The sequence below is a fragment of the Podarcis pityusensis genome, assembly GCF_964106645.2.
Source record: "Podarcis pityusensis genome assembly, chromosome: Z".
NCBI classification, from domain to species: Eukaryota; Metazoa; Chordata; class Lepidosauria; order Squamata; family Lacertidae; genus Podarcis; species Podarcis pityusensis.
The window spans coordinates 41,105,490-41,124,230 of NC_138044.1; the positions used below are offsets into that span (position 1 = coordinate 41,105,490).

General features: G+C 43.6%; 1 protein-coding gene across 5 annotated transcripts in view; it reads left to right on the forward strand.

Annotated features, from left to right (window-relative positions):
- The window catches only part of IL1RAPL2 (interleukin 1 receptor accessory protein like 2), a 492,821-nt gene that overhangs the window by 360,637 nt on the left and 113,443 nt on the right, over positions 1 to 18,741 (forward strand). For all 5 annotated transcript variants that reach the window (XM_080991115.1, XM_080991116.1, XM_080991114.1 and 2 more), the window contains one exon: positions 18,654 to 18,728. In XM_080991115.1, the coding sequence (XP_080847241.1) occupies positions 18,654 to 18,728 (75 nt within the window). The remainder of the gene's footprint in view (positions 1 to 18,653; positions 18,729 to 18,741) is intronic.

Sequence of the window (18,741 nt, forward strand, 5' to 3'; positions counted from 1 at the left end):
AGGATACAATCTAGCCAGCCAGAAACACACTGAGACCACAAACAAGACTGGAGAGGGGTACAGGCTGGGGAGGTGGAACTTTGGAGGGCTGGTGGTGGAGAGCATGGCTTGGAGACAGTCCCAAGGGCCTTATAGTGGTCTGGAAGGGGGCATTTGAGCCTCCCTGACCTACATACAAGCCACAGGAAAGGGTGAAAAATGTTTGTCCTCAAATGATAGTGGTTTTTTTCTGCATGAGTCAATAGAAATATGCAATTCTATGCAATTAAGCCAGGAGGAGCAGGCTGTTCACCCCCACACACATTGTTCTAAACCAAAGATGAGGAGTATTGCAAACCCAATGCAGCAGTGAAAGCTAAGAAAGATGCAAGTTTTGCTTCAAGTTACAACAATAAAATATAGTGTTTTCTGGAAAGCGCATGAGAGGACAGTGCTGTTGTGCTCCTGTCTGGATTGCAAGCTTTTCATAGGTATCTAGAGGGCTACTTCTTACAATCTTATGTTCATAAGAAGCAGAATCAGTCTAGGAATCCCTTACTGACAAACTGATGCGTAGCTAATAACATAAGAAGAACCTATTTTTCTCTGGGCATTAGCCCGTCTAGTTCAGCATCCTGTTCTTACAGTAGCCAACCAGATGCCTGATGTGTGTACCCAGTCCCCACACAGGGAAGGGGGGAAACATAGCCAATCTAGGAGATCCCCTGCATTTATTTATTTGCTCAGCAACATAGCAGGAGATTTTCAGCCAAGCTGCCTCTCCAACACAAAGAGAAGAAACTGAAAGTTTAATGCAAAGTTAGCAAGACGTGCTGGAACAGGGAATCTAAAATCGAGAATCATTATGCTCTCCGGTTGTTGCCGACAAGTGATGGATTTCCTACTTGAATAAAAAAATTCAAATAGAACAGAACTATGTCACAGGATAATGATGTCTCCCTTGCTCCCAGCTGAATGCTGAGACATTTTATGGAAAATAAGTGTGAGATGTTTATTTTCAAAGCCGGAGACATTTATCCTCTGACAGCACTGTGTTATAGTGACTTTATTTCAGCTCTTTCAAATGACGGATGCAGGCGTAATCATTTTGTCAGGTTGATATTGCTGTGTTAGTAAAGGAAAGGCAGTTCAATCTCCTGAATGCCAAATTGCTACCAGATTAGTCAGAAATGCAACAATGGTGCCTTTTGTTTTTGTTTTTTTGTGTGTTTCCCAAATTTGGATGACTCTTACATTTTTCCATATTAATTTCCATGCAGGAGTCTCAAATTTTAAAATAAATTTAAATGTCAAAGTGGTGTTGAGGTTCCAGGGGTTCAGACAAATATCCTTCGAATGAGGTGACCGGGGGGGGGGGGGCAGATTGTGGAGTTTGCGTGATATATGGTTTCACTGATATCTATTATCGATCAGGGTTCAAAATTAGCAGGGGGCCAGGTGCATTTTGCGCCTAAAGATTCTTCATTTGCGAGCACCTTAAAAAGTCTGGGTGCCATTTTTATATATATATATTTTTGTGCCTGGCTGACACTCAAGGATGACTGAAATTAATGTGCTTTGAAGCCTTGAAGTACATCATAAGGATAGCCAATATGTTAAGAAGTCTAACAATAAAGAGAAGAGTGTTTTGAAAACTGAAGCATGGTGCCAATAATTTTTATTGTAAACACCAAATTACACATGTATTAATAATTTGTGCTAAAATGTGATATTAATAATGGGTCACTTATGTGAATTGTGTATTAATTCATGCCTATCAAAATAATAAATAAAAAGTGTTGCTGACCCCCCCCCCATTGGTGACCAGACATTCTGTCTTGGGGCCCATAAACCAGGTCCCAGAAGCCATTTGGCTCCTAACTTTTCTATCCCACTTTTCTAACTCTACTCTCTATCATCTATCTATCTGTCTGTCTGTCTGTCTGTCTATCTATCATCTATCATCATCATCTACCTACCTATCTATTATCTATCTAATCATCTATCATCTACCTATCTACCTCTCTACCTACCTACCTATCTAGCTAATCTAATCATCTATCATCTATTGGTTGAGCACAGATGGAGACACATCATAGCTCCAAATTAACTGCTCCTGGTCAGATTCATAGGGAACATGCTAGCATCATCCAGTTCTTGCAGAGAACCAGTATAGCCTCCTCTCTGTCTCTCATGGTATATTCCCAAAGCTACACAACCAAAAAACAAATTTGCAGAGAGCAGTGACAGTCAGTGGGGAAGGAAAGGGATCCTCCTCCCAGAGAGAAATCTCCAGCCATTTGTCTACTCTGTGCTAAGTCCTGCCTTTCAAACCCATCAGTTCCACCCCTCCAAACAAAAGAGAATATGCTGGGCTGTACTTGCCCAACTAGCTTGACTCACTCTAGCAACAGTGATGACTGGTGAGAAGTGGGATTGGTAGGGAGGAAAGCAGGGAGACCAACAGTAGGTTGCGCTAGAACCAATGGCAAGGAAAGGCAACTTATTCTAGTTTTGACCCCAACTCCTTCCTTGATGAGTTCTACAAAGGCAACACTGGGGAACTTAAAGAGGAGGAAGCTGATAGCCAGTTCCACAACCTGGTCTTGTTCTAAGAAGATAGGCAGGTGGGATCTGGCTGAAGGCAGCTTGATGTTAGTGGGGCAGAGCCCTATTTGCCCTAATGGAACAACCTTCATTAGTCTAGCAGTCTAAAGGCTTGGAGTTCATTCAGGTCAAATCCCCACCCATATCAGTACAAATATCATTCTGATACTGAAAATAATTCCCCTCCCTTCCTATTTTATCCTCATGATAACCATGTGAAGTGTTACTATAGGTATATCTCCATAAATAGCCCAGAGGGCTGCTTAGCAGGGGAAAGGATTTTTGTGAAGTGGTGGAACAGAGTTCTCCAAAGCCCAAGCAGCACCACTGCTGGTCATTTCTGGAGCACTTGAAGGAGCTGGGAATGTTTAGCCTGGAAAAGAGGAGACTAAGAGGAGATATAGTAGCCATCTTCAGATATCTTAAGGGCTGTCACATGGAGGAGGGAACAAGCTTGTTTTCTTCTGCTTTAGTGGGTAGGACCTGAACCAATGGCTTCAAGTGGCAAGAAAGGAGATTCCGACTAAACATCAGGAAAAACTTTCTGACAGTCAGAGCTGTTTGGCAGTGGAACAGACTCCCACGAGAGGTGGTGGACTCCCCTTCCTTGGAGGTTTGTAAGCAGAGGATGGATGGCCATCTGTCATGGATGCTTTAGTTGAGATTCCTGCATTGCAGGGGGTTAGACTAGTTGATCCTTGGGTCCCTTCCAACTCCATGATTCTATTATTCATTAAACATTTTAGTGAAGCAGGCCAAACAATCCAATAAAGCAAAAATAATAGTACAAATACAAATACTTTTAAAAAAGCAGTGCAGGATATCTGGAAGAGACTTGAATCAGATAAGCAGAGTACTTAAAACCATTAGAAAAGCCAAATTTCATGTTGTGTCATGGAGAGGGAGTGCTGTGTGTCTATATTTGTTGTTTTATATATGATAACATCCCATCAACATGCATTATTTTTTCTGCTAGTGCTAAACTCCACTTATGTTTATATCAGAGTGCAAGCTGCAAGTCCCATTATGTTTTCCATTTTGCAGCCACCAGTATCCATGTCAAGAATTCTTGAGAGTTGAACCTTTTCAGCTGATTGTTCCATAGTAAACAAATCTGTGATAAAGTTGGAATAGGCTATTTGAGTATTTCTTGACAAACCACGGTCCAGAATTAAAATAAGGTAAAGGTAAAAGTGGGACGCGGGTGGTGCTGTGGGTTAAACCACAGAGCCTAGGACTTGCCGATCAGAAGGTTGGTGGTTCGAATCCCCACGACGGGGTGAGCTCCCATTGCTCGGTCCCTGTTCCTGCCAACCTAACAGTTCGAAAGCACGTCAAAGTGCAAGTAGATAAATAGGTACCACTCCGGTGGGAAGGTAAACGGCATTTCCGTGTGCTGCTCTGGTTTGCCAGAAGCGACTTAGTCATGCACGGGAGCTCACTCCGTCACAGGAATTCAAACTGCTGACCTTCCGATCGGCAAACCCAAGAGGCTTGGTCGTTTAGACCACACCACCATCCCTAGGAATTTCATAGAACACTATAGGAAGGATACCGTATTTGTGCCTAACTCTCAGGCAAGGGCTTTATTACTGCTGCTTTCGAACTAGTATGTGGGGCTGCCTCTGAATACAGTTCAGAAACTTCAGCTGCTGCAGAATTCAACAACCAGGTTGCTCACCAGGGCAAGGCAGTCTGAGCATATTACACCAATCCTGGCCCAACTGTACTGGCTGCCAAGCAGTTTCCAGGCCCAATTCAAAAATAGCAAGTAAAATAAATCATGCTTAACAATAACAAGGACACCACGCTAAAAATCAACTAACTTCAGCAAACCTGACAAGTTCTCCTACAATCAAGTGGTATATAGAAGTTGTTGAATAACTCTGTAAAAATAAATAGAAGCCATTGGACCTCCCTTAAAAGAATCAGGGTGCAGATATGCTTCATATATTAACACTGATACATGCTCAGCTGTTGAGCAGAATCCATGTGTCAGTAGTATGTGCCCCCCTTGGATGAAGAAGTTTCCCCTCCCCTGCTCTTAACTGAGGATGCAAGAGGCTGAACTTAGGTCTTCCTACATACAGTTCATATATTCTGTCATTGTACTATATGACTCTTTTAACTGAAGAGTATTTTAACCAAGGCAAACTTTTGCTCTGCCACTATGGCACAGTCTGTCTCTGTGTCTGATACAAGCTGTAGTATGGCTGGCTTTCCACTGTTTATATGGGAATGCCTCTTGGCAGTGGGGAGGCCTACCTGGCTTTTTCCCAGAATAATTTCCCCGGTTACAGTGCAGACTGCTCATTAGAGGGCATAGACTTCTCTTGTGCAAAAGTGCCCTGATTTGGAATTAGGCTGAGCCCTGTGCACACAATTTCAGATCTAAGAGTGACAATGAATGCTACAAGTCTCTTTCTTGTCACACTAGGCTGATGGGAGCATCTGGGGCAGACTCAGCCTAAGGCTGAATGCTACATATCCGTTCTTAATGCTTTACTTGCCCTGGGCAGTACACCTGCCTGGTGCAACTTGTCAGAGCTTATTTTATGCAAGCAGTAAAGAAGCCCTTGCCTGAGCATTAGGCACAGATAGTCTACCTTAGGTCATCTTTATCCTTGCAGAGTAGAAAGAAAGGGCATCACTTTTTCCAAGGCCTCATCTGCACTATACATTTAAAGCACTATAGTTCCACTTTAGCCATGTTGTTGTTGTTTAGTTGTTTAGTCGTGTCCGACTCTTCGTGACCCCATGGACCAGAGCACACCAGGCACTCCTGTCTTCCACTGCCTCCTGCAGTTTGGTCAAATTCATGCTGGTAGCTTCAAGAATACTATCCAACTATTTCATCCTCTGTCGTCCCCTTCTCCTTGTGCCCTCCATCTTTCCCAACATCAGGGTCTTTTCCAGGGAGTCTTCTCTTCTCATGAGGTAGCCAAAGTATTGGAGCCTCAGCTTCAGGATCTGTCCTTCCAGTGAGTACTCAGGGCTGATTTCCTTCAGAATGGTTATGTTTGATCTTCTTGCAGTCCATGTGACTCTCAAGAGTCTCCTCCAGCACCATAATTCCAAAGCATCAATTCTTCAGCGATCAGCCTTCTTTATGGTCCAGCTCTTACTTCCATACATCACTACTGGGAAAACCATAGCTTTAACTATACAGAGCTTTGTCGGCAAGGTGATGTCCCTACTTTTTAAGATACTGTCTAGGTTTGTCATTGCTTTTCTCCCAAGAAGCAGGCGTCTTTAGCCATAGCTTCACCTAAATCATTCTGGGAACTGTAGTTTGTTTTGGGTACTAAGCTTGGTTATGAAACCTCCATTCCCCTCACTGAGCCACAATTCTCAGAGTAGTTAGCAGTCAATTACTCCTCCCAAGGAATTCTGAAAACTGTATCTGTGAGGGGAACAGGGGGCCCCCAAAGGTTACATAAATAGTTGTGCTCTTTTCTCCTTGTTTTTGACATTTCCATTCTATTGCAATGCATTGAAATTGATTGTGTAGTTCATTACTTAATTAATTATGTTGGCTTCAGCCATAACAAATAATGAGACAAGCAAAGTAGGTTTTAGCAGAAGCCAAACTGCAGCAGGACAGAAACAGGGTAGATTGCACCTGCTTACCAGGCCCATGCAGAGCTTGTGAGGCATGAGGTGGGAGTCTTGTTCTTGGCATGACAGTGTAAGTCTGGCAGGATCTTGACAGGGCTCTGCCGCTAGTTTAGCAATCCAAGGCCAGGGGCTAGTGCACTTGGCTGCCCCTTCCATGCCTTCTCCTTACATCCCTATTCCCAAGCAATATCTGCCATAAAATTGCTGTGTATTGAAGAGGATTATGGGAAATGCTCTAAGGTGCACACGCACTTCATGCAGAACATTACAGAGGTCTTTTAGGCCCCAATGCCATACTATGCAAACTGAGTATGTGTCAGAGGAATACTTTCGTGCAGTTGCAGTTTTCATGAAAGCTTGCAGATTGATGGGGAAGTTGCCTTTCAGGGAAGTTTACCTGGCATGACTAATTGAAGTAAGCTTCTGGAAAACAAAAATGCTCCCAACATCACATTTTGAAAACACTGCTCTAATTCAAGGAAACCAAAAGACATACTTAGATCTTGACTAGCCATCAGCACCACCACCACTTCCTCTACAGTAGCAAACTTAGTTCACTGCGTGCTGATTCGGACAGGACTAGAGCAGAAATGGGGCCACCATTTTTCACATGTACTACTGGTAAACCAGGTGTCCCACATCTTATGTTTGTGCAGCCGGTTCTTCCTGCCTAAATGCAGAAAAACATTTGTCCCTATTGAAATTCATTCTGTTAGTTTGGGCCCAGTTCTCCAATCTGCCAAGGTCACATTGAATCCCAATTCTGTCTTCGGCAGCATTAGTTTCCTTTCCCAGTGGATTATCTAATTCCCAAGGGCTTCCCCTCGCCCCCCAACCCAGTAACATGCATAAAATTATTACTTTCCCTCTGTGTTCTGTTCGGTTAGTTTGCTTCCCTTGTCAGTCACAAGAGTATCGTACTGCATAAGATTCGTACTGAAATGTTATCTGGGAGGTTGTGTATTTGAGCTGGACATGAACATAGAATTAACTTCAGACATGAATTAATTTCTGCAAAAAAATCTTGGCATGCCATGATTTTGCCCCCAGCGGATGCTATTCAAATGTACAAGATCTGCTGTCAAGATGGATGCCAGCCTCCTGAATAACTAGTAGGAGAAGCCTTCTGCTGATTAATGGGGAGACAGTGCCAGAGTTTTTGGTTAGAGGAAGGAAGCTGGCATTTCTTTGTAAAGATGGAAGGAAATGAAACATTTTCTTCAGCTCACCCACCCACCCCATGCTGCTGCTGATCCTCATAATTTAGCAATCCTTCATTTTCAATGCTTGCCGTGAGGCCCAGCTCAATTTTCAACAGCAAAACAACAATCTATTTTTATTTATTCTATTTAACCAGATTTATATATCACTTAACAAAAATAAATCTCAAAGTGCTTTGCATAAAATAATATAAAATATTCATAAGGAAATACCAATAAATTAAGAGACATTAAAAAGAAGCAGACATAGTAAAGTTATCAAAATATAGAAACTATCAACAGTTTTTTTAAAAAACAACAACAGCAAATATCCATAATAAATCTACTCACAGTACCTACAGATATCAATTATTCATTACAGCTTGCGTTGCCAGTTGTTATCACAATAAGCAGAGTATTGGAAATTAAGTTTTACCTCTCCCTCAGAAAGAAATTAACTGTTTTGCCAAGGGTTCAAAGTTGTGCTAATTAGTGTGTATTTTGCCACACACTGAAAATACATGAGCCCAAGGACTGCAATTTGACTCAGTTGAACTCAGTGGGAGCCTTACGGCCTGATGCATAATGTGCAAATTATTCCATATTTCTCCTTCCTACAAAAAACTGCAGATCCCATTTTGTATTATGGATTACTTATGGGTGAGCTCCCCTTTGCTTACACAACAAGTACAGGCGTTCCCCTACTTATGCAGGGGTTAGGTTATCAGGCTTCACATCTATACATGAAATCATGTAAAGTGTGGAGGGCGCTCTTGACAGAGGCTGGGAAGTGCCTTTTTCTCTGCAAATCCTGTCCGTTCCAGTCCCTTTCCCCAAGCAGCAAGGCACCTTGCGCATGCACACGCACCCTGCCTGCCTCTGGTGAATGGAAAGTTGAGCTGGGGGGTGGTCAGTGGGTCAGTGGCTGGGTAGCTCCCAGCGCCCAGTGCTGCTGCAGGGCCTCTCAGTGCTCTCCCTGTTAGTCTTGGAAGTTGCTTGAAATGGTTTATTTTTATCTAGTTTCTCCCCCCACCCACCAGAAATAATGCTGCTCCCTGCTTGTGGGGAGGCCAATGGCAATCGGAGGGTAGAAGGACCCTAGGAACAAAATTGACAGGTAGGTGGGTGGAAGAATGGAGCAACATCCCCCCCCCCCCATGCAATGTTTCTGCTGGCCAGGAAGAAGAAACCCATGGAGGGTGATTGAATGGGGGTGGTGAGACACTTGGAGCAGCTGCACAAGCTGTTTTCCCCTGCTCTCCAGCTCTCTCCAGCTCTTTTGTACCATTTTGGTGCCATTTCTTGGTTCAAATCATTTATTTATTTCACAGTGATGCATGTAAATGCAGTCACATGTGAATGGGATACACATTAAGTGGGGGGGGGGGATGCCTGTAGTAAATTTTCAACCTTTCTTGGAGATTTTTTTGCAGGGAAAACTTGAATCCTTTACAGTGGTACCTAGGGGTTACAGATGCTTCAGGTTACAGACGCTTCAGGTTACAGACTCCGCTAACCCAGAAATATTACCTTGGGTTAAGAACTTTGCTTCAGGATGAGAACAGAAATCGTGTGGCGGCAGTGCAGCAGCAGTGGGAGGCCCCATTAGCTAAAGTGGTACCTCAGGTTAAGAACAGTTTCAGATTAAGAACAGATCTCAAGAATGAATTAAGTTCTTAACCCGATGTACCACTGTATAATATTTCTTACCACCGCTTCAGCAGAAACACCTATGGAGAGTTACCACAACAGAATATGTGCATTTTAAACCAATAAAACCATTGGGTGGGTTCATCTAATGAGCCCCATTGATGGAAACCTTGTGAAAGGGTTTCTACTTGTGTAATGAAGCTTTCTCACACCCCCAATCCTCTCCTCCCCCAATGCTCCCAAAATTGGCTGTGGGAAGGTGTTGGTAGAATCCCCAGAACATCATGCAAGGGGATGAAAGATGGGATTGTTCTGCCTGACAAGCTGCAATACATGCTCAGATGGAATGTTTGTCATAGTGCAATTCTATCCATTACAATTATTACAGAGCAAGTCATGGAACGCAGCACTGTAAATTCAGCAAGATGTGGGATCTTACAAAACAAAATACCTTAACTGTCATAGGGCAGGGGAATGAGGTGCCTCTTCAGCATATGGCAAAAGGTGGCTGTAGCTCTAGGAATAATTACTAGCCATGGTCTTTTGACTTAGGGTCCAACAACACCTTAAGTTCCACAGGTGTCCCCCCCCACCTTTGTTTGAAGGACACCATAAGTATGCCCATTACCCCCCAGAGACAGCACGTTGCAGAAGATCAATAACGGCAGCTAAATTGCCTTTTAGGGAATCTGATCCACCATTACCAATCAGCACAAAGATAAAGCCCCCTCATAAGCTGTTAGGACGAAACAGCTAACCTTTGTGTGCTATTTCCAACCTTGAAAATAGTCTCTGAATTCATTCAGCCATGGGTTACTTATTTCACGTATCTGTTTGGTTCAGTGACCACTTGCTCCCTGAAAGTGTTTTATGCCGTTCATGAAAGCAATGTTTAAAATGCCTAAAGAGATCAGTGTGAATTCCAGCAGGCCGTGTATAGCAAAGCGGTTTTCAGAGTCCCAAGCCTACAAATGTTATGTACTCAACAGGACCATGCAACTCCTTCCTTGCCTAATATTTATATCTATTTTTCTGGCTCAATCATATCACTACTGGGCCAACTGAGAAAGCTTGACATTTTTTGGCAAACATCCACCACTAATTCATTTCCAGAGCCAGAAAATGCATTTGGGTCTCCTGATAGCTGTCTTTGGATTTTGCTGCCAGATAAACTCTGCTGTACAGTTTCCCCCAAGAAAATAGTTGAAAGCAAAACGAAAATGATGCTAAATTTAAGAGACTATAGAAGGGTGGGATTCATCTTGTGTGTGTTTTTTCCCTTCTAAGTGAGATATCATGATCCATATTTCACTATACTCTATGTATTGTCTCCATACTAATGAAGGGAGGGAATCGGGCATTTCCAGTCAAGCACTATTGAAATAATATGTATCTATTTATAAAACTATCCGTACATCACCCAGAGTATAAAGGTAAAGGGACCCCTGACCATTAGGGCCAGTCATGGCTGACTCTGGGGTTGCGGTGCTCATCTCGCTTTACTGGCCAAGGGAGCCGGCGTACAGCTTCCAGGTCATGTGGCCAGCATGAGTAAGCCGCTTCTGGCGAACCAGAGCAGCGCACGGAAACGTCGTTTACCTTCCCGCCAGAGTGGTACCTATTTATCTACTTGCACTTTGACGTACTTTCGAAGTGCTAGGTTGGCAGGAGCAGGGACTGAGCAACGGGAGCTCACCCCATCGCGGGGATTCGAACCGTCGACCTTCTGATCGGCAAGTCCTAGGCTCTGTGGTTTAACCCACAGCGCCACCCGCATCCCCAACACCCAGAGTATAAAACACAGTAAATAAAAAACAGTTATTAAAATGGCTTGGCACTCCAAAAATTTTTAAAATAAATAAATAAAAATTAAGCAGCTCCATATGAGCTGTTGGCATAATGAAGTATTTCACGTAAAGGTGAAAAGGAAGGGTATCTGCCCAATCTCTGTTCCACAGGTTGTGTCTAGCAGCAGCCCTCCGGATGATGTGGTATCAACCTGGGATATAAGGGTACAGGTGGGACTGCGAGTTGTTCAAGGTTTGGAGGAGGCCATTTTGGTGATTTTTTTGGGGGGGGGGAGGGAAGTAAAATGGAAATGGTAGCAGTGGATTAACAATCTTAAAATGAACACACACATCCTCTTTAATATTTGCCATGTTCTGCCTGGCAAAAGGCAGGTCTCTTTGCCTCTGCATGTTTTTTTTGCATTTGGGAAATAGGTCTACAATTCTTTTAATAGTCCCAGCATTACTGCAATTGCTCTGAGGGGGTGGAGGTTGTCACCTGCTATTCATCTGAATTGCAGATAGAGAAATAATATTTCCACATCATTTTATAGTGATACCTAATGCGTTTCCTCCTTTGGGTCCTCGTGAGCACCAGGAGTAGTCGCTTGTTTAATGATGGGGCTTCTGTGTAGCCTGCTCTTAATTGACTTCTCTAAATTGCTTGTGGGGAATGATTTTTTTTTAAAAAAAAAGAACCAGGGGGAAAACAATATAATAACTTCTAGTTTATCAAAGCCTCCCCACATATTTTAACCGTACGGACTTTTAGTTGCCCCTGTCAATAGGTGCAGAAAACTGGGACCAGTTTATTCTATGAAGTTATGCAGAGAATTACGGAAACTGCTGTTGTGCATTCCTGCTAAATAATAGATGTTTCTTAAGGGAGCAGACAAATACCAGTTTAGGAGTTTCCCCCCTACTTCTTTTTCTTTTTTTAAAAAATAAAACCAGAAAACCTTTGAGGTTTTTTGCTCTGCCAGCAGAGTAGCAATAAGACATCCATAGGCCAAGCTTGAAGTGGACACAAAAGGATTCCTTCCAAAATTAAATGCCTGTGTCATTTTGGCAAATAAGGAGTGTTAAAGGGATGTGGGTGGCACTGTGGGTTAAACCACTGAGCCTAGTACTTGCCGATCAGAAGGTCAGTGGTTCGAATCCCCGTGATGAGGTGAGCTCCCGTTGCACAGCCCCAGCTCCTGCCCACCTAGCAGTTCAAAAGCACGTCAAAGTGCAAGTAGATAAATAGGTACCACTCCGGCGGGAAGGTAAATGGCGTTTCTGTGCGCTGCTCTGGTTCTCCAGAAGCGGCTTAGTCATGCTGGCCCCATGACCATGCTGGCTCCCTCGGCCTATAGAGTGAGATGAGCATCGCAACCCCAGAGTCAGTCACAACTGGACCTAATGGTCAGGGGTCCCTTTACCCTTTACCTTTAAGAAGTGTTAAAAGGGTATAATTAATAACTCATCTCCTGAGTCTGGGGGGGGGGGGATTTACAACCCCTGAAAGCTGTTTTGGGCTTACCCAGGATCCTAACCGGGCTGTCAGGTTTCAAATATGTTTTGAACAATGTTGTTCAGGGTTTCAGACAGGGGGCAGCACTGCCCAGAGCTGTCAGTAATCTAACATGGGATCTTCCGCCTGCTAAGCGGTTGCTCTTCCCTTCCCCTCGTGCCACCGTATTCAAGTGTAGACCTCCATTTTGTCAAATTCTCTCACTTCACTGTACCCAGGCCTGACAGTTGCACCAAAAAGAAAACACAACAATCACACTGCCCTGTGATACTACCTCATATCTAAGTTTGGAGAGGTAAAAGGGGAGACCTAAGGAAGAACACTCATTTGTTCAGCAACAAACAGCCATTTGTGGCCAGTTACTGATAGGGAGAAATGCCCACATCCTTCCTTAGAGAGGGCTGTCAGAGGCAGTTCTCTGTTCAAAAGTGTTCTCTTTTTGAAGGGCTGTCCAGCAGCAGTGGCTGGTAACCATTTGGGGCTAATGGGGAGGCAGAGAGGCCAGGAATAGGTGGAGCCAGAACCAATGTCAGGCAATTCTAGTTTTGTCTATTACCCTCCCCGCTGAGTTCTATAAAAGCAACACCAAGACTTAAGGATGAAGAGTCTGACAGTCAGTACCATGCCTTGAAATGGATTAAAATAAGGCAGGCGGGTGGGGGCTGGCTGAACACAGACTGAGGTTGTTGCCCCATCCACCTCAATGGACTGGCCTCCATTGCTGCCAGGTCCAAGTCCAGTTCAAAGATAAGGAACCCTAAGAAAGGGACCTTGAAGTTGCCCATCTTCAACACCTGGGCAGCAACTTTTGCAGGTATGCAAGCCACCTGGGCATTGGCTTTCCCACTGTAACAAGATGTAATCTATTTAAAATATGGTAATGGTAAATTTGCATCTATATGTAGGAGTTGGATATGCAGATGTTATGCAAATCTTTCCTCTCCTTTAGGGTGATACATTTTCTCTCTCCTGCCCCCACCCCGCCCTCGTCATCTGATTATATTACCATATCATGGCAAATAGGAGCCAGCAGAGTGCAGACTGGCTATATCAGCCATGGAAATCTCATTAAACCATGTAGTAGCCACTAAGGATAGTGCAAGGAGCACTGACTTTGAACTTCCAGTTGAGGTCAAATCTTACGAAGAATCTACTGCAAAGGACCAAAGTTGGCAATATAGTAAATGCACGATATGCACTTAATGTATCAGGCTTTGGTTTTAGTGTGGACTGGGGTGTCCAGGGATGGAATTGACCCTTTCCCATGTACCCAATGAAAACCACCCACTTACCTTATGGGCTGCTTTTTTTTCCCACCCTTAGCTAAAGTTTCTCAGTGCCAAGTTAGATTACAAGAATGGGGGAGGGTTTGTAGCCAACTCAGCCCTACTCTGATCCACTGAAATCAGTGAACCTAAATTAATCATGTTCATTCATTTCATTGGGTTTGCTCAGAGTAGGACCAGTTTTGAATTCCACCTTCAATCTCCTGACTATTTTCCCCAAAGCAATTCTGTGTAGGAAGGGAGAGAGATTGGGTCATAATAGCAGTGCTGGGTTAACCCTTTCCCCTTTCACTATTTCTCCAGTTTCACACCCCGTTGCAAGTCCTGTTGAGAAGGTGAGGCAGAGAACCTGTGTTATATCTATTAGCGGATATTCTGCCTTAGATGTTGCGTGCAATGTTCTGTCGTCACATATGTGGGAAGGTGGCCCTTTGAGGAACTCAGATCCCAGATACACAGATCCTGGCTGGTATGAGCAACAGGGCTTCACCTGCCCAAGATCTCATTCCCTCCTAGACCTTCAGACCTTGTCCATGTGTCCTGTAGCCAGTGGAGGCTGCTCCATTAGGGTGAATGGGCTACTGCCCTATCAACCTCAGTCTGCCCTCAGCCAGCCCCCCACCTACCTGCTTGCTTTCCTTACAGCCAGTGAGAGGGTGGCCCTGTCTGCCATTGGCTCCGGCTAAATCCTGCTGTTGGTCTCCCTGCCTTCTACCCCACCAGTCCCAGTAACCACAGCCACCACTGCCTTTGCCTAAAGAGAGTATCCCAAGTCTGAGGTTTATAACTCTTAAGGGTTCATTCACACAGGCATATATATACACAGCAGCAGGTTCTGGAGCTACTTCATGTACGAGTTCAGTCTTTTAATGGAGCTACTTTTCTTCAGAATGGAGCATACTAGGATTCGAGACTTTCTAGCGTAGGTCAGGACCTCGATATCAAAATGAGGGATAACGGCCCTTTCTGCCCATTGCAGAATGACAGCTCATTACGTTCTTTAGGATGGATGTCAATGGTCCTTGTGTCTTCTGCTGTCCTTTCACAATAGCACCCTACTGTTTCACCATGTTGCAGATTGCCTCTTCTCCAAGAGTTCCTGCAAAAGGGAAAAGCTGTACAAAAATTACAGGGGAGGGTGGGAAAAATTACAGGGGAGGGTGCGAAACACCATGCCTTTAGCAGTAAGTCATACCCCAGCTTCAAGTGCTCAAGAAAGGAAAATAAGTACACATAGAATCTTTGCAGTCAGCCAAAACCAAACAGCAAAAGATTTCTCCTGAAGAGTTTGCTTTAGATAAAATGGTTGCTATTAGGTTATACATAATCTTATGCACTTCTGGTTCAAAGGTACTTGACTTTTATGCCCCAAGTTTTCAGGAGAAGAATGATTGTGTAAGGGGAAGTGAAATTCAAGCAATATCAAATGAATGCACACACACATGCACACAAAGATATACCCACACACATATATATGTACATGCATGTTTTGTTTCTGCTTGTGTTGCTTACCACCTACAGCAAACCTCACCCCTTTATCAACCCACCGACTCCTAGACTTTGTGAAACCTTACACGATAATCCAAAGTGGGGAACCTTTATAGCTCCCACCCTGTGGTCCAGCTTCAACTGGTGGGCATGGCAACTCACAAATCAATTGCAAAAAAAAAAAAAAGTATATTAGTCAAAACTACATACAAAAATGCATTTATTAGGAGAAATTTGCCCCCCAAATGCTGATGAATTTTCCTGAGGATTTTTTTTAAAAAAAGAATTGTAAATTGTTCTGGAAAATTAGAGAATGGAATATAAGATGGGGGGGGGGGGGCATAAGAAACTCTGAGAGCCAAAATTGACAGATTTGTCCAGGTACTTCTATCTCCTAAGCTCCTTCATTTTATACTAGATTGAAGGATTCCCCCCTATTTTCACCCTACTCCTCATCCAAACTTTAAATAATAAGTCAGGCCTTGAGCTCAGGCTTTCAGTCTAAAAGGCACAGCACAAAGGGAAAAAGGATTAGGAGAGAGGAGTGGGGAAAGCAAACTCTTGCTACCCATTGTTGCTCCCACTGTAGGTGGGACACAGAGCAGGGTCTCTGCATCAGATCTTAGGGAGCAGCCAAGTTGATATGGGAGTTGGCAGTGCTGGTCCTAAGCCATTCAGGGCTTTAAAATCATTTACCAGTATCTTGAATTGTGCCCTAGATTGAACTCTCTGTGTGGCCAGAGCCAATTTTAAGTCGCATAAATTAGCCCTTAGTATCGAAAATTCTCAACAGAGATAGCACCATATATGATTAGGTAGCAATGACAGCTCTTCCTTCTTTCTCTAATAGCATTCAGAGGTCCTGAGTGCATTAGCAAAAGAAATTGATTATTAGGTTCCTGCCATCAACTTTCTGCTCCTCAGCTATTCCAAAAGTAATTTAATTGTTTCAGTGGGCTGGATGTTTCCTAGGGGCCCACTGTCACTTTTGAGTTTGGAATGAGGTGCCTTGCGCCAATTCCATTCTTACAAATGGAATTTCCCATTTTGCTCTAATAAAATTGTACGTGTAAGCAACATAAGTCTTAGGAGATCCACTCATGATTATTCTGCCTGGGTAAACAGAACTTTTCATTTGAATGTATCCTGCTTGTATGTAGGGAAGGAGATACCGGTAACTGAAAATCTGCTCTGAAAGTCTGCTTTGAATACTGGAATGTTATTTTATTAGAAGTGGATTGGGGAAGGTAGAGCTTCTATAGGTCTGCACCTTAGCTTGGTGAGGTGATTATAATTCCAAGGGTCTAGATCTGCCCCTTGAATTTTCTGGGTTCAGGTAGGGGCTTTGGGCAGAGATTGCACAGAATGCTTATCAGTGGCATCTCCAGGTAGGACTGGCAATGCAGCCTCTTTGAAACCCTGTAAAGGCACTGTTATTCAGCAGGGGTTGATCTCTTAACTGTTTTTGGAAGCAGGTATCTATGCTAGCCAAATACCTTCCCTTTAATTTAGAGAAAAGGCAAGCAAGAGGAGGCAAGATAGACATTTATGGAATTATACATGGCATGGAGAAAATGGAAAGTTTTTCTCCCTCTCTCATAACACTAGAACTCATGAACATCCAATGAAGTTGAATGTTGGAAGATTTATGTCAGATAAAAGAAAGTATTTCTCCATGCAGCACATAGTTAAACTATGGAACTAGTTTCCCCAGGAGGCAGTCTTTAATGGCTTTAAAACTTGGATGGCTTTAAAAGAAGATTTAGACAAATATCTAAAGGAGAGGGCTATCAATGGCTACTAGCCATGATGACTATGCTCTACCCCCACAGCTGGAGGCAGCAAAGCTTCTGAATACCAGCTGTTGGAAACCACAGGAGGGCAGAGGGCTCCTGCAGTCATATGAGAGCCAGCATGATGTAGTGGTTAAGAGTGGTAGTCTTGTAATCTGGTGAACCGGGTTCGCGTCTCCGCTCCTCCACATGCAGCACTAGATGGACCATTGGCCTGATCCAGCAGGCTATCTTTATGTTCCCATTTCATCCCTTCAGGCTGATTGGCTCCTAGGGAGACAGAGAGCAAGGAAGTGGGGAGACCAGAAAAAATGGGGGAAGGAAAGGAGTTTTGAGAAGGTGTAATAATTGTAATAGTAATACACCCATCTGGCCGGGTCCCCCCAGCTACTCTGGGCAGCTTATTATGTGAAAACATAGTAAAACGTCAAACATTAAAAACTTCCCAATACAGGGCTGCCTTCAGGTGTCTTCTAAAAGTTATGTAGTTCTTTATCTCCTTGACATCTGATGGGAGGGCGTTCCACAGGGAGGGTGCCACTACCGAGAAGGCCCTCTGCCTGATTCCCTGTAACTTTGCTTCTCGCAGTGAGGGAACCAGCAGAAGAACCTCAGAGGAGGACCTCAGTGTCCGGGCTGAGCAATGGGGGTGGAGACACTCCTTCAGGTATACTGGGCCGAGGCCATTTAGAAATGATGGAAGCAGATGGAAGGAGATAGTAAGGGAAGAGGAGAACTTGGGCTGAAGGGTATACAAAATAGCAAAATGCTTTATATGGGGAAATTGCTTGAGGGGGGGAGTATATGCCATTCTAAACTCTACAGAGGGTGGTGAATACAGCACATGATATGGGTTGTCCCTTGAATCCACTAGATGACATTGCAAGGGATCATTGCCTTAGGAGAGCGAGAAAAATTCTCATGGATGACTCACACCCCAGCCATCACCTCTTTAATCTTCTACCCTCAGGCAGGAGATATAGAAGTATAATCAGCCGTACCAACAGGCTAAAAAATAGCTTCTATCTGTGGGTTGTTAGGCTCTTGAACAGAAAATAACATAGTAAAATTGACTTGCGAGGTGGTGTGTTGTTCGATAAGAGATTGAGTGTTGGGGGGGGAGGGAGGCTCGTTTAATTTCATTGTACACAGGTTGTAGAATGACAATAAAGGTGTTGTTGTTGTTGTTATACAGAAATACAATTGGGGGAAAATTGCACTAAACTGCTGGTAAATTTTCATGAGGATTTTTTTTAAAAGCAAATTGTTGCACAAATGTGAAGAACTGAATTTAAGATTAAAAAAATAGAAACTTGAAGAAGTTAAATTAACAGATTTGTCCAATCTTAGCTGCCCACATGGGCTTATTTAGGGGGAAGGGCCATAGCTCAGTGGTTGGGCATCTACTTCCCATGCCAAAGGTCTCAGCTTCAATTGGCAGCATCTCTGGGCAGGGTTAGGAGAAGCTCCTATCTGAAATCCTGGGGAGCAACTGCCAGGCAGTGTCAGAAATACTAAGCTGGGTAGACCAATGGTCTGACTCAGCATGAGGCAGATTTCTATGTCCCTATATTCCTGCTGCAGTCTGACACTACCAAAACAATAAATATAATAAATGTTTGTTGCACCAAGACTACAAAAATGCAGCCATTTGTGACAGCTGTTTTCCTTATTCTGCCATTTGTCTGAAGTTTTCTTCATCCCTCTTTTGTCTCATTTTTCTCTTCTAGCCTTAGTCACTAAGAGGCCTCCTCAGCCTATGTACCCTATGGAGAACCAGACGAGCATGATAGATGTCCAGCTGGGTAAGTTGCATTT